Source organism: Callospermophilus lateralis, chromosome 12 (genome assembly GCF_048772815.1).
Source record: "Callospermophilus lateralis isolate mCalLat2 chromosome 12, mCalLat2.hap1, whole genome shotgun sequence".
In the NCBI taxonomy this organism is placed as follows: Eukaryota; Metazoa; Chordata; class Mammalia; order Rodentia; family Sciuridae; genus Callospermophilus; species Callospermophilus lateralis.
The window spans coordinates 111,499,155-111,521,870 of NC_135316.1; the positions used below are offsets into that span (position 1 = coordinate 111,499,155).

General features: G+C 61.1%; 1 protein-coding gene across 2 annotated transcripts; it reads left to right on the top strand.

Moving 5' to 3' along the window:
* The first annotated feature begins 565 nt into the window (after positions 1 to 565).
* LOC143642373 (transmembrane protein 255B-like) lies at positions 566 to 21,640 on the top strand. Of its 2 annotated transcripts, none has more exons than XM_077110696.1 (4): positions 566 to 699; positions 7,511 to 7,653; positions 12,608 to 12,670; positions 21,311 to 21,640. In XM_077110696.1, exons 1-4 carry the CDS (start codon positions 651 to 653, stop codon positions 21,599 to 21,601), a joined length of 546 nt encoding a protein of 181 aa, XP_076966811.1. In that variant the 5' UTR covers positions 566 to 650; the 3' UTR covers positions 21,602 to 21,640. The 2 variants fall into 2 exon arrangements, with proteins under 2 accessions (XP_076966811.1, XP_076966812.1); XM_077110697.1 differs by having other exon boundaries at positions 7,514 to 7,653.
* Positions 21,641 to 22,716: the final 1,076 nt, after the last annotated feature.

Below are 22,716 nucleotides of genomic sequence, written 5' to 3' on the forward strand. Positions count from 1 at the left end.
CAGGGCCGTTCCTGATTACAGGGGGCATCTTCTCAGGGGGCTGCTGCTGAGCCTTAGCTTCTGCTTGCAGGGCTGGGGGCTGCCTAGGGCCTCGGCTGCGGACAAGTGCTCCACCAGGGACCAGGCCTGAGCCCTACAGACAAGTGGCCTCTGTGCAGGCCCCTGTCCAGTAAGCCCTCCCTCTAGCCCCCCTTCTTTCCCACAGCTCCAGGGCAATGGCCAGGAATCGGGGTGTGGGGGTCAGTGGCTGTGAACCCTGGCGTCCAACACAGTCCTGTGCAAGCAAAGGACTGTGCTGCTGCCCAAGGCCCTGTGTTGGGGGGCAGGCCAGGAGTGAGCACCCCATGGTGTGTTCCTGAGGGGCTCTGCACTCCACCCGCCCCCTGGGCAGTGCACACTCCCACTCGCCAATGTCCAGCACAGGCTGGAGGAGAGTGGTGGTGGGACAGACCTGGGGCGGGGAGAGAAGGGCGGAGGGATGCAGAGGGAGGGGAGGGAAGAGGGAGGGAAAGAGGCGGGGCCAGAGGAGCCTGGGCCTGAGGGGGCAGTGCTGCAGCGGCTCCTGCCCCACTGTGGCCACCATCTGCTGCACTGCTGCCCAGGGTGAGCGGAGGAGCAGCCCTAGGGCATCGCCTCTGTGCGCCCCCAGGATGCCGTCCCCACCAGTGCCCAGGCCTCTGGCTCTGCTGGACACCACAGGTGAGCGGGTGGTGGGGGGAGTATCCTGTGAGTCTTGAGGGGTGGGCAGCGAATGTGGGGCCAGAGGGCTGGGTCTGCAGGTGGCCCCAGGCCAGTAGAACAAGGGGAAGACTCTGGACCCAGGGGCCTGTGCCACCTGCCTCCCCGGAGTCTGTCTTGGGGCACCTTGCACTGGCCAGGCTGCTCAGCCATTCCCCTCCCTCCCTCCCTCTGCCATCCTCCTCCTTCATTCACCTTTCTCTCTCCCTCCCTCTCTCCCTCTCTCTCTGCCATCTGGGATAGCAGGTCACATGTCAGCCCTTTTTATTTAGTGACAGGGTCTGGCTGTTACCTAGAGCCTTGCTAAGTTGCTGAGGCTGGCCTTGAACTCATGATCCTCCTGCCTCAGCCTCCTGAGCCACTGGATGACAGGCGTGGACCACCATGCCTGGCTTCTCGGGCCTGGTCCCCTCCATCTCCTAGCCCCTCCCTCCCTCCATCTCCTCTCTCCCCTGGGCCTTTCCTTCTGTCTCTGACTCTGTCTTCCTGTCTCGCTTCCCGTACTCTGTTATTGTGAAGAGCAGACATACTTCAGATGACCCACCGCTGCCCCCTCTGCTCCTGGACCCAGTGCTGCTGGGAAATGCTCCTGTTGAGGAAGAAGGCAGTTTCCTGCTGCCTGACGGTGGCCAGGAACGCAGTGTCAGGAGGTGCTTGTTCGGGGCACGCCCTCCCAGCCACTTCTCCACTTCAATTCACGGAACCTCCAATTGTTAGATTTCTGATCAGGCGGGGGCGGGGGGGGGGGGGGCAGCTGTGGAACCGGGCTGGACAGGCAAAACAGGAAACCTGGTGCAGTGGCTCCCAGGGGCTCTGCCAGAGGTGTCCAGGGGCTGTCCTGCAGGGTGCTCTTGCAGGACAGAGGACAGGGCATGCTCTGGAAGAGAAGGCTGTGCAGGAGGCAGGGTGGGGGTGATGGTGTCAGGGGCTCCACCCCCTTCAGAAGCCGACCAGCAAGAAGGGCCGCTGCTGAGCCTCCGTGGTGCCTGGTCTTACATTTCTCTCTGTCTTTTCATTTAAGACGTCTTTACTACAATGAGAATGAGAAAGCACGGGAAATATGTTCACAGGAAAAACAGGGGATAAAATATATGCAAATAATAAGAAGGCAAGGAACTGGTATTTCCAAAGTGACATATTCCAGAGACAGGTCTCCACTGACGCCCGCACGTCAGACACTGGGCAGCGCAGCCCTCACAAGGCCCTCCCGGTTTCTACCCATTTCTTTCCTTTCTGCAACGTCAGGTCATCATTCCTTCGTTTTTGCCTGAACACGGTTCCAACTGCTCTTCAGACCTGGAGTGTCTAGATCCAGCATGGACTTTCTTACTTGGTCCTCTCATTTTACAGGGTGAGAGGATTCCTTGTGAGTGCCTGGGAACCCTCACGGCCTAGTCTGTCTCAGTGCTTCTCCCCTCCCTCCCTCCCCCTCCCTCCCCCTTTCCTCCCTCCCCTCCCTCCCTCCCTCCCTCCTTCCCTCCCCTCCCCCTCTTTCCTCCCCTCCCCTCCCCCCTCTTCCCTCCCCTCCCCCTCTTCCCTCCCCCCTCCCCTCCTCCCTCCCCTCCCCCTCCCTCCTCTCCCCTCCTCCCTCTCCCTCCCCCCTCCCTCCCTCCCCCTCCCTCCCTCCTTCCCTCTTTCCTCTCCCTCCCCTTCTCCCTCCCTCCCCCTCCCTCCCTCCTTCCCTCTTTCCTCTCCCTCCCCTTCTCCCTCCCTCCCCCTCCCTCCCTCCTTCCCTCTTTCCTCTCCCTCCCCTTCTCCCTCCCTCCCCCTCCCTCCCTCCTTCCCTCTTTCTTCCCCCTCCCCCTTCCCTCTCCTCCCCCCTCTTCCCTCCCCCTCCCTCCTCTCCCTTCCTCCCTCTCCCTCCCCCACTCCCTCCCTCCCCCTCCCTCCTCTTCCCTCCTCCCTCTCCCTCCCCCTCTCCCTTCCTCTTCCTCCCTCCCTCCTTCCCTCTTCCCTCCCCCTCTTCCTCTCCCTCCCTCCTTCCCTCTTCCCTCCCCCCTCTTCTGTCCCCCTCCCTCCTCTCCCCTCCTCCCTCTCCCTCCCTCCTCTCCCCTCCTCCCTCTCTCCTCCCTCTCCCTCCCTCCTCTCCCCTCCTCCCTCTCCCTCCCTCCTCTCCCCTCCTCCCTCTCCCTCCCCCCTCCTCCTCCCCCTCCCTCCCTCCCTCCCCCACTGATCTCGCTATTCACTGTTGCTCTCTAAATCTGGGCCTCCTGGGTGAGGTCCAGGCATCCAGGCAGGAAGGTGAGGGCAGCCTCCCTCCTGTGCCCTTCAGCCCCTCCTTCCCCCTGCTGCTCTCTCTTCTGTTTTCGTGGGTGCCACTCCCACCCAAGGACACCCTCCTTTTCTTGGTCCCTTACTTTGCTCTGGCACATGTCAGACATCTGCCCTCCCGGTCCCTCGTCTTCCAGCAGGTGCCAGGGCCTCTCTCTGTGGCTGAGTAAACCCCGTGGCACACAGACCACGTTCTCATCTCTTCTTCCGTGGACGGGCACCTGGGCTGGCTCCATAGCTTGGCGCCTGTGGATTGTGTGCTGTAGATGTCCATGTGGCTCGCCCTGTGGCACGCTGGCTTAGGTCTTACTGTGACAGCGGGGTCACGCGGTGGTTCCTTCACTAGGTTCTTGAACCTGAAAACGAGGTGAAGAGCGATGAAGCAGGCTCCGGCCCCGGGCCAGGAAGGACCCTCGGGGAGAAGCAGTCTGGGTGTCACGTTTTGGGAAGCTCCTTTTTGAAAACCGGGCGGGTTGGTGTGTTTCAGAGACCTGGGATCTGGCTTCCTTCTGCAGGCTCCAGCACACTCCCACTCTCTGGGCCACACCCTGGCTGGAGGCCCACAGCGGGGGCTGAGGGCAGGGAGGCATCCCCAGGGCAGCCAGGAGGCCAAGGGCAGTGCTCTGGGCTGTGGCAGCCTCTGGGCACCGTGTGAAAGTGAGGGCCTTGGTAAGGGTGCCCCCACCCACTCCCACCCGCAGGAGGCTGTGCTGCTTGCCACCATGGCAGCCTGAGCTCCACAGACCAGCTTCACTACGCCCATCTCAGCAACCAGGCTGCTGGGGAAGTGGGGACAGTGACAGTTGGAATCTGCCCCTGCTCAAGGCCTGGCTGCGGCCACCCCACTGCCCCTGGCCCGGGTCACTTGCTGGCCATTTGGGGCCTTCCCTGGAGGCCTCCAGCTGCCTCTTCACAAAGGCACCTTTCCCAGATCCTCCGTCCCTGGCCGCTCAGTTTCCCTGGAGCAGAAACACTTGCCAAGGCCCCGGCGCTGCTGCCCACGTGCAGGCAGCCTTGGCACCGGGGCCCAGGCACCAGGGCTGCAGCGCTCATGGCCACCGGCAGTCTGCAGAGGCAGCGAGGAGGGAGTGACCAGGGGGCACGGCAGTGTGCCTGCAGGTGACGTCAGGAAGGCCGGAATGGTACTGGAGTGGTGCCAGGGTGTCGCGAGGGGCAAAACTGTGACGTATGCAGTCGAGGGGAGAAATAAAGAATGTCCTCACGCCACTGCCCCTTCACTCAAATCACTCAATACAGCCTCACTTTGTAGGTTCTTAAGAAGAAAACGACGATCCTTAATGCTAGGCACTGCCACGGACACGATCGATTCACAGCAGAAAGTTCTCGATTAATTCTGAGCACTGCCCACACTTGGTCATGACAGGCTCGGGCAGACACCCCTCTGCAGGCCAAGTCCAAAAGTCTGAAGCTCAGGCTTTAAGTCCAGCAGATGCACACCCACTCAGACCGCGGTGGCCAGGTCCCGAACCGGGGCAGGCTTTTCCCGGCGTGGAGTGGACGTGGAGTGGACGACCGGTTGAGGAGAGGGTCATAGGGAGAAGCTGCGGCTCTCACCAGGGTCCAGACCAGGTGGTGGAGTCTGAGCAGTGAGGATGGCGCAGAGCTCAGGAGCGATGACCAGTGGCGGGCCGTCAGGTCCTCCCTATCAGGCCTCCAGCTCGAGGGCGTCCTTGGTGGGGGGCTGAGTCCCTCTTCATCAGCTCTATTACCCGTGGGCAGCCTGGCAGGGGCTTCACTCTCCTTATCAGGGGAGGGGAGGCGACTTGTCTGAGGCCGCCTGGAGGGCTCTGGGGTGTGCCTGGGGCGACTGCAGGTGAAACTGGAGTTTTAAATGGAGCTGCGGAGGCTCAGGCCTAGGCCACCCTCACACAGCGCAGTGCCAGGGAGGGGCATCCTTCAGTGCAGAGCGCCAAGAGCTCTGCATCCACTCACACCGCTTCAGGGCCATCGGGGCTGGTGGTGGGTGGCCAGCCGGTCTGGTGGTCAGTGGCCTTCAGGGCTGGTGGTCAGTGGCCTTCAGGGCTGGTGGTCAGTGGCCTTCAGGGCTGGTGGTCAGTGGCCTTCAGGGCTGGTGGTCAGTGGCCTTCAGGTCTGGTGGTCGGTGGCCTTCAGGTCTGGTGGTCGGTGGCCTTCAGGGCTGGTGGTCGGTGGCCTTCAGGGCTGGTGGTCGGTGGCCTTCAGGTCTGGTGGTCGGTGGCCTTCAGGTCTGGTGGTCGGTGGCCTTCAGGGCTGGTGGTCGGTGGCCTTCAGGGCTGGTGGTCGGTGGCCTTCAGGTCTGGTGGTCGGTGGCCTTCAGGTCTGGTGGTTGGTGGCCAGCCGGTCTGGTGGTTGGTGGCCAGCCGGTCTGGTGGTTGGTGGCCAGCCGGTCTGGTGGTCAGTGGCCTTCAGGGCTGGTGGTCGGTGGCCTTCAGGGCTGGTGGTCAGTGGCCTTCAGGGCTGGTGGTCAGTGGCCTTCAGGGCTGGTGGTCAGTGACTGCTGGTGCTTCTGCTGGAGGCTGCTCTCCCGCCTGTGCACGGCCTTGGAGACAGCCCCATACTGCTCTCCTCCCTTCCGTACCAGTGACCTGGACCGGACAGTGGTGGGTCAGCGCGGCCCCCTCTCTGCGCCTCGGCTTCCTCACTGTGAGCTGCGGCAGGGACCCCTGCGTTGGGAGCCTGTGCTGCTGTGAAGAGTGGACGGAGCAGGCTCCAGCCCCCAGGCCAGGGAGGATAGGTGGTTGGGGGAGAAGCAGGCATGTGCCTGACTTGCTCTCCTGAGTTGTGCAGCTGTTAGGATTTGATTCGGCTACAAGTATTTGGCACCCACATAGAGGTTTACAGTCCAGGGATTTCCACCTGATGGAAGTCTGGAGGCAGCCACCCTAGTCTGTCCTGCCCTGGGTGGCTTCCATCCTCAAGTCCCTCATGGTCCAACATGGCTGCAGGGCTCTGCCCTCATATTTGTATCCCAGGAAGCAGTCTCAGTGGAGGGGAGAGTCTGAAGGAACAGCCCTCAGGATCCTCCTGGAGGTACCCTGCATCCCCTGGCTGAGCTGCTGCCTGTGCAGAAGTGTCTCTGCGTGTGCTGCCTGTCATGCCAGCAGCCAACAGGGCAGGGTGGGTCCAGGCAGCCTCAGCCACTTTCACTGCTGGCCTTGTGGGCAACCTGTCTCTCGGTGACCCTGAGCTTCTCACCAGAGGGGCAGCCTAGATGCTCCCAGCCTCAGGCGCGATGTGACAGTGGCCCAGAGGGCCGGGGGCAGGTGTGTGGTCCCGAGTTCAGCGCCTGCTTGATCTGGCCCAGGCCCAGGCCAAGCTTCCCGTAGGTGAGGCACTAGGCCAGCTGCCCACGGGCAGGATGCTCTTCCTGCATGACCAGTGCGCAGGCAGCCTGGCACGCAGTAGGGGCTCAGTGAAGGGCCGGGTGTGGTTGCTGCTCTGTGGGCCACAGGACCAACGTCCTCAGGGCGGCAGGCAAGGAGCCCAGGACACCAAGTCCACTGTTGCTGGGGGAGTCAGCCACGCTGTGCCCACTGGTGCCACGCAGCCAGGGTAGGGAGCGATCCTGCCTGGACAGCATCCGTGGGCACACTGTGGCTTGTCCAGGCAGCAGGAGCCCAGAGGACCTGACACCAGGGCCCCAGGAGGGAGGGCGGGTGGGAATCAGGTTCCCATGATACCGCCGTCCCGTGGAGTCCTGCTCCCCAGTGTGGAGAGGCCCGAGGCTGCCCATGACGCAGGGCTTACTTAAGAGGGTCACATAGACTCTCCTGGGAGGGGAGGGCCACAGCTGGTGTCCTGGTGTCCCCAGGAGCGAGGTGTCCTGCCTTCTCTCATGTCCTGGGCTTCCTTTGCTCTGCTGCCCTCTCCCCTCATCTCCCTCCTGCTATGTGACTAGGCCCAGGAGTGCCCAGGGATGCTCGGTGGGAGGCCCAAAGGTGGGAACCAGGTGGGCTGAGGGGGAAGGGCAGGGTGGAGCAGCCCTGGACACTTTGACTTTGGCCTTAGGCTCCCTGTAGGGACAGGGGACCTTGGCCACAGGTTGGAGCTGGGGCAGGTTCTGGATAAGGGTGGAGGAAGGGCTCTGAGGGAATTCACATTCAGTCCCTCAGCTTCCAGACGCACTCAGAATTGGCCTCCCTGTTCCGACTGACTCAATTTACCCACCTGTCCTGATGCCTGTCTGATTTCGGCTTCACCAGGACAGGAACCGACTGCGGGACAGCAGGGGCGGAGGCGGGCAGTGCCAAGGGTCTGGGCTCGCGAGGCCTGGGGACAGTCAGGGCCCGCTGTTGGCGATTCCTTGTGGGGGCCAAGGCGCTCCCTGCTCCCGCTCGGAGAAAGGCGGGAGGTGAGGGTGGGCATGTCTGGGAGGTTGTCCAGGGCTGGGGCCTGGGCTGGAGGGGCCTGAGGAGGGTGCCCCAGGCCCAGGTCCCTGCCTCGTGGTGGAATCGAGGTGCCTGCTGCTTGCCCTCACTGGCCTCTCTGGTCCTCTGCACAGAAGGGTTTGCCAGAAGGAAGAGGACCTCCCTGTGGTCTGTGGGGTCTCTGTTCCTGGTGTCTGCCCTCATACTGACCATCGGCCTTGCTGCCACCACCAGGACGGAGAACGTGACTGTGGGAGGCTACTACCCAGGCATCATCGTGAGTCCGTGAGTCCCGGGTCCGTGGGAGCAGAGGGCAGGTCTTGGTGTGTCCATGGGGGGCAACCGTCCACACCAGCTCCACAGAGAGCTGGAGCGCTTACTGGTACTCTTGCTGGGCAGGATGACCCCCAGTGACCTCCATGCCCTACTCTGAGACAAAGGCCAGTCATGGTTGCTGGTCAGAAGACCTTAAGACAGAGTGCTGTCCTGCACCATCCAGGTGGCCTGGGGTGACCGCAGGGTCCTCAGGAGAGGAGGGCAGGTGGTGAATGGAGGAGAGCCACAGCCCAGGAGTTGGGAAAGACAGGGGCCTCCCTGGAACCAGGAGGGACCAGCTCTGCACCCCAGGCTCATCCCACACGACTGGTACCCACCAGCTCCCCTGGAAGATGGGCAAGTGCTTTGAAAGCTTCCTGCCAAGAGGCCAGGACTGGGGGTTCTGTTGATAATGCCACACTTGGGAACAGGAGAGCCATGAGCTGACGCCATCTGCTGCCCACTGAGTCATCGAGAGAGTCACATAACACCAAACACCAAACACCCAAGCACCAAACTCTCCAAGGAACTCCCAAGGGTGATTTTGCACCTGCTGATACTGGTGGTGAAAGTGACCTCGGCTGACTGTGGAGCAGCTGTGGGCCTCAGTCGCACCGGAGCTCTTTTAAACAAAGCCTCTGCCCCAGAGACGTGCTGGACAGATTCAGCAAGGCTGGCTCCTGCTTTGGTCAGCTGGGTGTGCTCACAGCAGTCGCTGCATGCTCCCTAGCTGCTGATCTAGCCGTTGCTGTTGCACCTGCATCCCCTGTGATTCTGTGTCCCCTGTGCATCCGTGTCCCTCTGTAAACTGCATCCCCTGTGAATCCGTGTCCCCTGTGCATCTGTGTCCCCTGTGCACCTGTGTCCCCTGTGCATCTGCATTCCCTGTGCACCTGCGCCCCCTGTGCACCTGTGTCCCCTGTGCACCTGCACCCCATGTGCACCTGCGTCCCCTGTGCATCCGTGTCCCCTGTGCATCTGCATCCTCCTGTACATCCGTGTCCCCCTGTGCACCTGCGTCCCCTGTGCATCTGCGTCCCCTGTGCACCTGCGCCCCCTGTGCACCTGTGTCCCCTGTGCACCTGCACCCCATGTGCACCTGCGTCCCCTGTGCATCCGTGTCCCCTGTGCATCTGCATCCTCCTGTACATCCGTGTCCCCCTGTGCACCTGCGTCCCCTGTGCATCTGCGTCCCCTGTGCACCTGCGCCCCCTGTGCACCTGTGTCCCCTGTGCACCTGCACCCCATGTGCACCTGCGTCCCCTGTGCATCTGTGTCCCCTGTGCATCTGTGTCCCCTGTGCCTCTGTGTCCCCTGTACATCCGTGTCCCCCTGTGCACCTGCGTCCCCTGTGCATCTGCGTCCCCTGTGCACTTGCATCTTCCTGTGCATCCGTGTCCCCCTGTGCATCTGTGTCCCCTGTGCCTCTGTGTCCCCTGTGCACTTGCATCCTCCTGTACATCCATGTCCCTGTGCACCTGTATCCCCTGTGCATCCATGTCCCCTGTGAACCTGCATCCCCTGTGTATATGTGTCCCCTGTGCACCTGTGTCCTCTGTGCACCTGTGTCCCCTGTGCATCCATGTCCCCTGTGCACCTGCGTCCCCTGTGCATCCGTGTCCCCTGTGCACCTGTGTCCTCTGTGCACCTGTGTCCCCTGTGCATCCATGTCCCCTGTGCACCTGCGTCCCCTGTGCATCCGTGTCCCCTGTGCACCTGTGTCCTCTGTGCACCTGTGTCCCCTGTGCATCCATGTCCCCTGTGCACCTGCGTCCCCTGTGCATCCGTGTCCCCTGTGCACCTGTGTCCTCTGTGCACCTGTGTCCCCTGTGCATCCATGTCCCCTGTGCACCTGCGTCCCCTGTGCATCCGTGTCCCCTGTGCACCTGTGTCCTCTGTGCACCTGTGTCCCCTGTGCATCCATGTCCCCTGTGCACCTGCGTCCCCTGTGCATCCGTGTCCCCTGTGCATCCGTGTCCCCTGTGCACCTGTATCGCCTGTGCATCCATGTCCCCTGTGCACCTGTGTCCCCTGTGCATCCGTGTCCTCTGTGCACCTGTGTCCCCTGTGCACCTGTTTCACCTGTGTATCTGTGTCCCCTGTGCATCCGTGTCCCCTGTGCATTGTGTCCTCTGTGCACCTGTGTCCCCTGTGCACCTGTTTCACCTGTGTATCTGTGTCCCCTGTGCATCCGTGTCCCCTGTGACTGTGTCCCCTGTGCATCCATGTCCCCTGTGCATTGTGTCCTCTGTGCACCTGTGTCCCCTGTGCACCTGTTTCACCTGTGTATCTGTGTCCCCTGTGCACCTGTTTCACCTGTGTATCTGTGTCCCCTGTGCACCTGTGTCCCCTGTGCATCCGTGTCCCCTGTGACTGTGTCCCCTGTGCATCCTTGTCCCCTGTGCACCTGTATTGCCTGTGCATCCATGTCCCTGTGCACCTGTATCCCCTGTGCATCCGTGTCCCCTGTGCACCTGTGTCCCCTATGCATCCGTGTCCCCTGTGCACCTGTGTCCCCTATGCATCCGTGTCCCCTGTGCACCTGTATCGCCTGTGCATCCGTGTCCCCTGTGCACCTGTGTCCCCTGTGCATCCGTGTCCCCTGTGCACCTGTGTCCCCTGTGTACTTGCACCTTCCGGTGCATCCGTGTCCCCCTGAGCACCTGCATCCTCCTGTGCATCCATGTCCCCTGTTATCCGTGTCCCCTGTGCACTGTGTCCCCTGTTATCCGTGTCCCCTGTGCACCTGTGTCGCCTGTACAACCGTGTCCCATGTGCACCTGTGTCGCCTGTGCATCCGTGTCCCCTGTGCACCTGCGTCCCCTGTGCCTCCCTGTCCCCTATGTACTTGCATCTTCCTGTGCATCCGTGTCACTGCAAAATGTCCAAGGCAAGTCAATTTCCACGAGTCCTTCCTCTAAGCAACATGGGGTATGCTGGCAAGGAAATTGTCATACCTACTTGGCTAATGGCTCTCAGCACATCTGTGTCCCCCGTGCATCTGTGTCCCTTGTGCACCTGCGTCCCCTGTGCACCTGTGTCCCCTGTGCACTTGCATCCTCTTGTGCATCTGTTCCCTGTGCACCTACATCCCCTGTGCATCCATGTCCCCTGTGCACCTGTGACCTCCTGTGCACCTGCGTCCCCTGTGCATCCATGTCCCCTGTGCACCTGTGACCTCCTGTGCACCTGCGTCCCCTGTGCATCCATGTCCCCTGTGCACCTGTGTCCCCTGTGCATCCGTGTCTCCTGTGCACTATGTCCCCTGTGCACCTGCATCTCTTGTGCATCTGTGTCGCCCTGTGCACCTGCCTCCCCTGTGCACCTGCATCCCCTGTGCACCTGTGTCCCCTGTGCATCTATGTCCCCTGTGCACCTGCGTCCCCTGTGCATCCATGTCCCCTGTGCACCTGTGTCCCCTGTGCATCCGTGTCCCCTGTGCACCTGTGTCCCCTGTGCATCCATGTCCCCTGTGCACCTGCGTCCCCTGTGCATCCATGTCCCCTGTGCACCTGTGTCCCCTGTGCATCCGTGTCCCCTGTGCACCTGTGTCCCCTGTGCATCCATGTCCCCTGTGCACCTGCGTCCCCTGTGCATCCATGTCCCCTGTGCACCTGCGTCCCCTGTGCATCCGTGTCCCCTGTGCACCTGTGTCCCCTGTGCATCCGTGTCCCCTGTGCACCTGTGTCCCCTGTGCATCCGTGTCCCCTGTGCACCTGTGTCCCCTGTGCATCTATGTCCCCTGTGCACCTGCGTCCCCTGTGCATCCATGTCCCCTGTGCACCTGTGTCCCCTGTGCATCCGTGTCTCCTGTGCACTATGTCCCCTGTGCACCTGCATCTCTTGTGCATCTGTGTCGCCCTGTGCACCTGCCTCCCCTGTGCACCTGTGTTCCCCTGTGCACCTGTGTCCCCTGTGTGTCTATGTCCCCTGTGCACCTGTGTCCCCTGTGCACCTGTGTCCCCCTGTGCACCTGTGTCCCCCTGTGCATTGTTCAGTACTGTGCCTGTACCATTGTCAACACAGCAAGCTCTTACAGGTGAAATCTCACGAGGTCCTGCACACGGGCCCTCTTCCAGCCTCTGTCCTGTTCCCTCGGGCCCTGGAAGTCAGGGCCAGTGGCTGTGAACATGCACCATCCCAAGGTTTTTGCAGACACCAAGACAGCTCGCATGGTGGAGTTTTTTGTTTCTTCACAAGTTTCACTAATTTAAAGTTTTCCTCCTTGGAGTTGCATTCGTAACTCTAGTGGGCATTTCCTAACTTCACTCTGCCAGCCGCACACGTCCTGGGCATGAACCCAGGACTGACCAGAAGGAAGTTAGCTTCAGTTCAGGCAGGCCCTCTGCTCTGAGGGGCAAGGAGCTGGCTCCCACTGAGCCGCACGCGAGGCCTGCCCCAGGTACGCGGACGCAAGTCAATGCCGTTAACACACCAGCTCCTGAAGGCTCCCCAGGGACCGGTCCCTCTGAGCAGAGACCACAAGGCTCCTGTGGTCAGTCCCAGAGCAGGCAGGGGCGGAAGGCTGTGGAACTGCAAAGCGGGGGAGTCACCCCAAGATTAGATGCTGCCACCTCCTTCCAGCCTCAGGTGCATGGAGACCAAGGTCTGCAGGGTCAGTGTGCATTTATCCAGTGGCCCCAGAAGTGCCAGGTTAGACAGAGGCTGCCCACCACAGCTGTCAAAGGGGTCCAGAATAGCCCGACCTTCTCTCCACATGGTCATGACGCTCCAGCCTGTGAGCTGTGAGCAACCTGGAGGCTCTGGAGCGGTGGAGCAGCCACTGCTCCGCCCAGCAGGGCCCAGGGGGTGGCTGCCCTCTGCCCCGGGTGCAGTGCCAGGGGGTCTGGGTGGCACAGCCTGCATGTTGAATGAGGCTGACCTGAGCTTCTCTCTTGCTTTTCCTTGGCTCCCAGCTGGGCTTTGGCTCTTTCCTGGGAATCCTTGGTGTCAACCTGGTGGAGAACAGAAGACAGATGGTAAGGCACGCACACTCTTCCCAGAGACTGGAGCAGCTCCGGGCCCGGGGAGGGTCAAGCCCAGCTGGGTTCTGATGAGAGGTCCGCCTGTACAGCAGCCCTGTGCCCCGTGCCTTAGTCCGAGTGAGGCAGAGCCGCACACTGGCTGTGGGGCCTGCACTGTCCTCCAATTTCTTTGCTTCCATTTTTTAAAAAGCCTCTTTATGAGAAATAACCCATAAATGCACCCGCTATACCTCCATGGTCCCTACTGCACCCTGAGACATTGGCGCATCCCCATGTCATCATTGGAGCATCTTCACGCCAACAAGAACCTGAGGCCTTCGGGTTCTGCCCACACCACCTGGCCTAGCACCGGCTGACCACCTGGGGCCACCTACCCTGGGTTTCCACGTCAAAGATGACGTAGTGTGTGGTGTGGCGTTGGTGTCTGGCTTCTTAAATCCAGCATAATGTTCTCAAGGCCCACAGCTGTGGTTTCGAGCACCCCCGCACTGTGGTGTCAAGGCCCCCCCGTGCTGTTGTATGAAATCCCCATGCTGTGGTGTTGAGGCCCCCCATGCTGTGGTGTCAAGGCCCTCGTGCTGTGGTGTCAAGGTCCCCCCATGCTGTGGTGTCAAGGTCCCCCGTGCTGTGGTGTCGAGGTCCCCCATGCTGTGGTGTCAAGGCCCCCCGTGCTGTGGTGTCAAGGCCCCCCTGTGCTGTGGTGTCAAGGCCCCCCCGTGCTGTGGTGTTGAGGCCCCCCATGCTGTGGTGTCGAGGCCCCCCCGTGCTGTGGTGTTGAGGCCCCCCCCCCCCGTGCTGTGGTGTTGAGGCCCCCCCATGCTGTGGTGTCGAGGCCCCCCATGCTGTGGTGTTGAGGCCCCCCATGCTGTGGTGTCAAGGCCCCCCGTGCTGTGGTGTCAAGGCCCCCTGTGCTGTGGTGTCAAGGCCCCCCCGTGCTGTGGTGTTAAGGCCCCCCATGCTGTGGTGTCAAGGCCCCCCGTGCTGTTGTATGAAATCCCCATGCTGTGGTGTTGAGGCCCCCCATGCTGTGGTGTCAAGGCCCCCCCGTGCTGTGGTGTCGAGGCCCCCCCCCCGTGCTGTGGTGTCAAGGTCCCCCCATGCTGTGGTGTTGAGGCCTCCCATGCTGTGGTGTCAGGGCCCCCGTGCTGTTGTATAAAATCCCCGTGCTGTGGTGTTGAGGCCCCCCCCGTGCTGTGGTGTCAAGGCCCCCCATGTTGTGGTGTCAAGGCCCCCCATGCTGTGGTGTTGAGGCCCCCCATGCTGTGGTGTCAAGGCCCCCCGTGCTGTTGTATGAAATCCCCGTGCTGTGGTGTTGAGGCCCCCCATGCTGTGGTGTCAAGGCCCCCCCGTGCTGTGGTGTCAAGGTCCCCCCATGCTGTGGTGTCAAGGCCCCCTGTGCTGTGGTGTCAAGGCCCCCCCCGGGCTGTGGTGTCATGGCCCCCCGTGCTGTGGTGTCAAGGCCCCCCGTGCTGTGGTGTCAAGGTCCCCCCATGCTGTGGTGTTGAGGCCCCCCATGCTGTGGTGTCAGGGCCCCCGTGCTGTTGTATAAAATCCCCGTGCTGTGGTGTTGAGGCCCCCCATGCTGTGGTGTTGAGGCCCCCCATGCTGTGGTGTTGAGGCCCCCCATGCTGTGGTGTCGAGGCCCCCCCGTGCTGTGGTGTCGAGGCCCCCCCGTGCTGTGGTGTCAAGGTTCTCCCGTGCTGTTGTATGAAATCCCCATGCTGTGGTGTTGAGGCCCCCCATGCTGTGGTGTTAAGGCCCTCCGTGCTGTTGTATGAAATCCCCATGCTGTGGTGTTGAGGCCCCCCATGCTGTGGTGTCAAGGCCCCCCCGTGCTGTGGTGTCATGGCCCCCCGTGCTGTGGTGTCAAGGCCCCCCGTGCTGTGGTGTCAAGGTCCCCCCATGCTGTGGTGTCAAGGCCCCCTGTGCTGTGGTGTCAAGGCCCCCCGTGCTGTGGTGTCAAGGCCCCCCCATGCTGTGGTGTCGAGGCCCCCCATGCTGTGGTGTCAAGGCCCCCTATGCTGTGGTGTCGAGGCCCCCCGTGCTGTGGTGTCGAGGCCCCCCCATGCTGTGGTGTCGAGGCCCCCCATGCTGTGGTGTCAAGGTCCCCCCGTGCTGTGGTGTCAAGGCCCCCCTGTGCTGTGGTGTCAAGGGCCCCCCGCTGTAGTAGGTGTTAGAATTTCCTTTCCCTTTAAGGATGAGTACTGTCCCCCGTGTGGATGTCCCAGTGGTTGTGTCCCCTGGCCAGGTGAGGGACTTCACGATTGCCTGAGTGCCACTCTCTGAGGCACGTACGCGCTCTCACTCTGGGTCACACCATGGCCAGGATGTCCAGGTCCTGTAGTGAATCATACTCAGTGGCTTGGGCACGGCCAGACGGTTTCCCAAGGGCCGCCCCGTTTGGCACTCCTCAGGCGGGTCAGGGCTCCAGCCTGCCGGCTGTCCTCCCCAGGGCCGCCTTGCCCTGCCCCCTGTCCTGGCTGAGGGACCGTGGGAAGTTCCGGCTCGGTGTCCCCGATGCTCCAACACCAACTCTGCTCCTGGGCTGGGTTCTGGAGACACGTCCTGCAGGCCGCCTGCCCTTGGTGTGGATTGCTTTCTTTTCATCTGGAGTGGCCAGATTCCAGGCCCTGACCAGGGGTGAGAGTGGTGGCCTCTGGTTCCACCCAGCAGCTGGGTTCCAGGTCTTGATGGTGTCCTTCTTTAATTTTGGCAAAGTCTAATTCATCTATTTTTTCTTTTCTTGTTCACGCTTTTGGTGCCATGCCCAGGAGGCACGGTGAAGGCCAGGCCTGCGGTTTCTTAGAGGATGTCCTAGTCTCCAGGCTCCGCTGAGCCCTGGCCCGCACTGGGTGGCGATCTGGACATGGCGTGAGGGAGGGTCGACGCCCACTCTTGGTGTTCTTCCGGTTGTTCGAGCGCCACTCGTGGGGAAGCCCTTCTTTGTCTCTTGTCAAGGCCAGCACATCATGAATGTGAGGTCCAGCTCTGGGCTCTCAGTCCTCCCGCGCCCACGTACTCAGTCCTCGGGCAGCGCCGGGCTGGAGGATGAGCTTGGTGGTGAGTGCGAGACCCAGAGCGGGCTGGGTGAGCGGGCTGCACCCTCTGGCTCCAGTCTTCCTGGTCGGGATCCCGTGGGTGAAGCTGCTCCCTGATGATTCCAATGGGCACAGAATCAACTGGCTGACCTCTGCAGGGAGCCCACCGGGGCTCGTCGGGACAGTGCTGGACCTGGAGGTGGACGTGAGGACTGTCCCCTGGTAGCAATGTGGGAACTCCAGACTTTTTCCATTTGTTTAGGCTTTTAGTTTCTTTCAAATTTTTCTGTTGTTTTTGGAGTGCAGGTTAAATTTTGCTCGATCTCTCCCCAGTGGTCTGAGTCTCTTCAAGTCTGCGTGAAGGAGATGGCCTTCTTCATTTCATGCTTGGATCATTCCTCGCCTCTGGGTCTTGTGGGTTCGTCCTGAGCCCTGTGAACTCTGGTGCTTCCAGTGGCTTTCCACTGGTCCCTAGGGATTCCTGTCCACAAGATCATCACCTGCAGATAGGAGCAGTTTCTTCCCGCTCAGTGGAACTCACAGGGGTAAAGTGGACTGAACGTGGCCACAGCTGCCAGGGCACAGGTCTCCTGCAGACAGGTCCTCGGCCCAGATCCCCTGACAGGGTCCCACCTGGGCTAACTGGGCATGTTGAGCACACGTGCTGACGGCCGATCCCCTGCCACCCTGCGGCAGGGCGCTGGCCCCTTGCACCGCAGCTGTGCCCGTGTGTGCAGATGAGCTGCTGCACGGAGGAGGCCTAGGCTGGGCCCGCGAGGCCTCAAGGGCGGCCCCGGTGCTCTTCCTCAGCAGCAGGTCAGGCGGCCGTCTCCGGCATAGATAAGGAGGACTGCAGTGTTTCTAAGTGTCCACACACAGAGGAACACGGCTTTCTTGGTGGCTTTATATTTTAGAATTCTACCGTAAAACTCATAAGCAAAGGTGAAAGTAGACAAGAACGGAGTGAGCCTGGGCCCCTGCAGGCGAGACATGCTGCCAGCTCAGGGCCAGTCCTGCTGCGTCTCCCTCCGCTTCCTTCTTTCCTCTGGAGGAACAAACCCCAGACCTGCACCTTTCCTCTCCAAGGGCCTCCCTTTTGCTCTGCATGTGGAATCTGGTCCTCAGACGTGGCTCCACCGTCACCTGAGCTGTTACAGGGTCAGTCTCCAGAGACAGCCAGAGAACACCCCAGGGGTTGGGCCTGCTCCTTCTCCACTGATGGGCAGCTGCTCCTGCTGGCCCCAGGCAGCCACAGGCCATCGATTTCACTGCCAGCTCTAGAGTCTGCCTGGTTCCTCCCAGCCAGGGAGGCCAAGACAGTGTGCTGGCTGCCAACCCTTGGCCCCCATGCACGCACACGTGTGTACCCACATGTGCATGTCTACACTCTCACACATGCATGCACACTTCCACACATGTGCATGCACATGCTTCCCCATGTGTGTGTACACACTCACACATGTGCACATATGCGTGCATGTCTGTGCATAATCACATAGGTGTGCACACACATGCTTTCACATGTGTGTATAGCACACTCATGTGCATGTGCACACAGGCTCACACACATGTGCACAAAATGCTCTCACATATGTGTTCATGCACATGTGTGCACAATGCAGACACTCATACACGTGTGCACACGCTTGCACACATGTGCATGTATGTACACAGGCAAGTGTGCCGAGAGGTTGGGGTGGCAGCACACGTACCTTGCTCCAGAGCACTCTGCGCCTCAAGCTGTCCTTAGCCTCCGGCAGTCACGCCACCAGCTCAGCCAGAAGGGTTAAAGGGCAGAGCTGTGGGTGCAGGATGGTGACCCCTGGGAGCACAGGGAGGGGTGGGGCCACTGAGAAGGGCAGTGTGGCCAGCCTGGAGGGGTCAGGAGGAGGTGGATGGTAGGTGTCTGTGAAGCCAATCCTGGAGGAGAGGCATCTGGGTCCCTCTGGCCAGGAGGGGTTTGGGCAGGGGGCAGTGTGAGGGAGGGGGTCTCCCATCAGCAGGTGTCCCCGTCCTGTGAGGGCCTGGGGTGGGAGAGCCGTCTGGGTGCTGCCGGTGGGTTTTCACAGCTCTCCCTGCCAGGGCCCCTGAGGCCAGGGCACAGCTCCAGAGCCCCACTTCCTGAAGTCCCTCCAGTGGTGAGTCTGCAGTCTGGGAGGCCGTGGGGAGGGAGTGGCCTCTCCAGTTAGGAGGAGGACTGACTGCCCAACGCTGCTGTGGCCTGTTTGTCTGGGGACAGGGCACCCTGGGCTCAGGACGGGGCATGGGACGGCAGGGCAGGCGTGATGAGACGACGGAGCCGGGAGGGACTGGCGTTCTGGGGCTGAGGGCACCTTCCCCACTGAGCCATCCCGAGGCTCCAGAGTCTCCTGGGGCCGCCTGGGGCCGGCTGGGGCCACGGAGGTGAGGGTGCCTCTCGGGGAACTGGCTGGCTGCGCCGTGGGCCTGCTGAGCAGCGGTGACGTAGTGCTCTGCTCGCAGCTGAGCCTCAGGGCCGGGAGGCGGGCTGGGGTCCACCCATCTTCAGGTCTTTCTCTGAGCCCCTGGGGGTCGGCCCAGCAGAACCCGGGGGGCTTCCGTGGGCAGTGGTTTTACCGACCGGGGGAACTTGCATTTGGACAAAAGCTTTTTCCTCAGGAGTGACAGAGAGGGACCGTGCAAGTCCCCAGGGGACGGAGGACTGGGACGAGCTGCCCGGAGCAGGGGGGCGCAGAGGAAGAGGGGGGCTGAGGGGAGCCTGCCACCTGCAGCCTGTGCCTCTATCCACGGCCACACAGGTGTCACTGGTGTGGAGGTCCAGCTGCCCCTTCAGGGTCCAGCAGTAAGAAGTGCCCCCAGTTTAGCTGGGACACTCAGGTGACCTGAGAGCCGCCCCACAGACCTGGGGGGCTCCGCACTCTTAGCATGTCTGAGATCCTTGTCTCTTTCCACTGACGTGACACCTCAGGTCTTTTTGTCCTGGGTGACTTGCACTGGCTCAGCTGAGCCCGCCCAAGTGGCACTTCTGATTTGCTGGCCCAGGCACTGGTCCTGGGTCCAGCCGCACTCAACTCCACTGCATCCCTCTCTGGGGCCATCCTCATGCAGCACAGCCAGAGTGGCTGGTAGACGGAGGTCTTCCCACGGTCAGAAGCCAGCCCTGCGACAAGGCGTCCACTGCCATGTCCCTGGGGCAAGGCCAGAGGGGCCAGGGCTGCCCACCACGCACAGCGGTGAGTTCTGCCACAGCCCGGGCTCTCCAGGGGCATCCAGAGGCCTTGAGGGAAAGGAAGGTGTGAGGTGGCACAGAAGTGGACATCCTTCACACATGTGTGCACACAGGTGCAGCGTGCACACACATGTGTGTAAGCAGCCAGAGGTCGAACAGGCCCCGGGACAGTTGCAGCAGGCGGAACACTCAGGAGCTTTAGGACAAGTGAGGGGACCCGGACACCTTGAGGGAGCCCGGCAGGAGGTGCGGGGACAGCGGGCTGCTCCGGGCAGCTCAGCACCTCTGCAGACAGCACCGAGGACACGCTTCAGCGCAGCCCTGGCAGGCACTGGGGGAGGGGTAACAGCGCCCGTGGGGAAACCTTGTCAGGACGCCCAGCAGACGGGAGAGAAGGCACCCCCGGGGCCGGTCCAGCAGGAGGAAGTGCAGGGCAGGTGGCCACAGGGGCATAGGAGTTCAGGGAGCCTCTCGCACACGCAGGGCGGCTTGTCAAGACGGGGGCCTGGGGACAAACCAAGTGAGTGCCAGCTGAACGTGGCAGGCTGCTTGCTCTTCCTCTTTTCAAGGGGGACTTTCTAACTCTGACGAAACCCAGAAGCAAGAAAAGATGCACGTGACCCAGGAAGACAAGCATCAATCTCTTGGAAAAGCATTTTAACCCCAATCTCAAGACACGTGACAAACTAGGAGAGATTGTGATAGTCAGACTCAGGACGTGGCTGTGTGTGCACGCACATAAGTACACTAACGTACACAGTATATGTGTTTTTACGTGTATGTGTCTGCATCCAAATGTGTGCAATGCATGTGTGTGCACACATGGATTCATAGTATCTGCATGTGCACTGTCACATGAGCACAAAGGTGTGAACCTGAGTGCTCATGTCTTTAGAGTATCTGCATGTGTTCACTGTACACATGTATATAAAGTTGTGAGCCTGTGTGCACACATGTATTTATAGTACCTGTGTGCCCTGTACACATGTGTATGGAGGTGTGAGACTGTGTGCACACATGTATTCATAGTACCTGCATGTGTGCCCTGTACACATGTGTATGGAGGTGTGAGCCTGTGTGCACACATGTATTCTTAGTACCTTCATGTGTGCCCTGTACACATGTGTATGTAGGTGTGAGCCTGTGTGCACACATATGCCTATTGCATGCACACATGCTGTGACACAAGGCACACACGTAATGATGTGTGCATACATATTACATGTACACATAGACTCATGTGCCTCTGTATGGGTGTGTTGTGTGTGCACGCTTGCATGCTCCACAGCTTGAGGCACAAGGCCCAGAACCCAACAGGAAACATAGAGGTCAACAGATAATTCACAAGAAGTCACAGGAATAGTCCTGAACAAAGGAAAGGACATTCAAACTCACTCAGAATCAGAGAAACCTAAATCATTATTCTTATTCTTATTATTGGTCCTGAGGATTGAGCTCTGGGGCACTGACACTGTGCCACACCCCAGCCCTATTTTGTATTTCACTTAGACACAGGGTCTCACTGAGTGGCTTAGCCCCTCGCTACATTGCTGAGGCTGGCTTTGAACCTGTGATCCTCCTGCCTCAGCCTCCTGAGCCTCTGGGATTATAGGTGTGCGCCACCGTGCCCGGCAGAGCAACACAAATCACAACTCACTAAAGTGCTATTTCTTGCTGCCACGTGGGCGAAGGTCAGAAAGCACAGCCACCCCAAGGTGGGGGCTGAGGAGCAGGGCCCATGTGTCAGGGTACAGAGCTGGTGACCAGACCCTTGGACCTAGAAGGACAATAGTGCCAAGAGTGCTTCATGGCCTAGGAGAGGTGCTCTGCGGTCAGAAGGTGGGAGCTGGCAAAGTGCAGGTGCAGGACAAGGCAGCGGTCACTGCCCAAGCCGAGGTGAGGCACCTGATGCAGGTGCTCAAACGTGGGAGAGCAGGTGTGCCGGAGCTGCTCACAGAAGCTGTGTGTAAACCAGGAGAGCACAGTGGGCCTGGAGCAGTCCAAAGAGGAGCCTGCAAACTGAGGGAGCGTCCACAGTGGGCAGTAGTCACAGGTGTGCAGTGGGCTGCTTCTGGCTCCTGGCTCGCTGAGAACAGGACTAGAGTGTGCAAGGTGCATGTGCTACCTGCAAGTACGTGTGAGGGGGCGTGAAGTGGGAGAAGGCTGCACGGGTGTCCCAGGTCGTGGGTGCAGGGTAGGGACTGACCCGATGATGGTGGTGACCCTTTGGCATCCTGTTGGGCCTGGCTGGGTCAGGCTTGGGGGTGGTGTGCATGGGAGGGTGCAGGGGCAGGTGAAAGGAGGAAGGAGGCTGACTCCAGGCGATGGGAGAGCTGATGGGAGGTCCTTCTGCAGAGCTGACCACTCCTGTTTGTCCTCTCCTTCCAGCTGGTAGCGGCCATTGTGTTCATCAGCTTTGGCGTGGTCGCAGCCTTCTGCTGTGCGGTCGTCGACGGCGTGTTTGCTGCACAGTACATTGTGAGTACAGTTCCCACCCAGGGTGACAATGACTCCAAAACTGGGCACCACAATGACAGTCACAGGAGGGAACAGAATCCACTCTCCTTGGGGGACATAATTGAACGAAGTGGGCTGTGGTGGGCTATCCTCCAGCAGGACACCATGAGACAGATGGGAAGGGTACAGTGGGAGAGGAGTGGCTGCAGGGGGACACATTGATGGGCACAGTGGAGTGGGAGAGGAGTGGCTGCAGGTGGACACACTGATGGGCACAGTGGAGTGGGAGAGGAGTGGCTGCAGGGGGACACACTGATGGGCACAGTGGGGTGGGAGAGGAGTGGCTGCAGGGGGACACACTGATGGGCACAGTGGAGTGGGAGAGGAGTGGCTGCAGGGGGACACACTGATGGGCACAGTGGGGTGGGAGAGGAGTGGCTGCAGGGGGACACACTGATGGGCACAGTGGGGTGGGAGAGGAGTGGCTGCAGGGGGACACACTGAAGGGCACAGTGGGGTGGGAGAGGAGTGGCTGCAGGTGGACACACTGATGGGCACAGTGGAGTGGGAGAGGAGTGGCTGCAGGGGGACACACTGATGGGCACAGTGGGGTGGGAGAGGAGTGGCTGCAGGGGGACACACTGAAGGGCACAGTGGGGTGGGAGAGGAGTGGCTGCAGGGGGACACACTGATGGGCACAGTGGGGTGGGAGAGGAGTGGCTGCAGGGGGACACACAGATGGGCACAGTGGGGTGGGAGAGGAGTGGCTGCAGGTGGACACACTGATGGGCACAGTGGAGTGGGAGAGGAGTGGCTGCAGGGGGACACACTGATGGGCACAGTGGGGTGGGAGAGGAGTGGCTGCAGGGGGACACACTGAAGGGCACAGTGGGGTGGGAGAGGAGTGGCTGCAGGTGGACACACTGATGGGCACAGTGGAGTGGGAGAAGAGTGGCTGCAGGGGGACACACTGATGGGCACAGTGGAGTGGGAGAGGAGTGGCTGCAGGTGGACACACTGATGGGCACAGTGGAGTGGGAGAGGAGTGGCTGCAGGGGGACACACTGATGGGCACAGTGGGGTGGGAGAGGAGTGGCTGCAGGGGGACACACTGAAGGGCACAGTGGGGTGGGAGAGGAGTGGCTGCAGGTGGACACACTGATGGGCACAGTGGAGTGGGAGAGGAGTGGCTGCAGGGGGACACACAGATGGGCACAGTGGGGTGGGAGAGGAGTGGCTGCAGGGGGACACACTGATGGGCACAGTGGGGTGGGAGTGGAGTGGGTGCAGGGGGACACACTGATGGGCACAGTGGAGTGGGAGAGGAGTGGCTGCAG

Excerpts from the sequence above, each read along its gene's own strand:
- LOC143642373 (XM_077110696.1), top strand. The coding sequence starts at position 651 with ATGCCGTCCCCACCAGTGCCCAGGCCTCTGGCTCTGCTGGACACCACA. Across the intron at positions 700-7,510 it reads GGCTCTGCTGGACACCACAG|AAGGGTTTGCCAGAAGGAAG; the intron begins GTGAGCGGGTGG and ends TCCTCTGCACAG. Across the intron at positions 12,671-21,310 it reads TGGAGAACAGAAGACAGATG|CTGGTAGCGGCCATTGTGTT; the intron begins GTAAGGCACGCA and ends CTCTCCTTCCAG.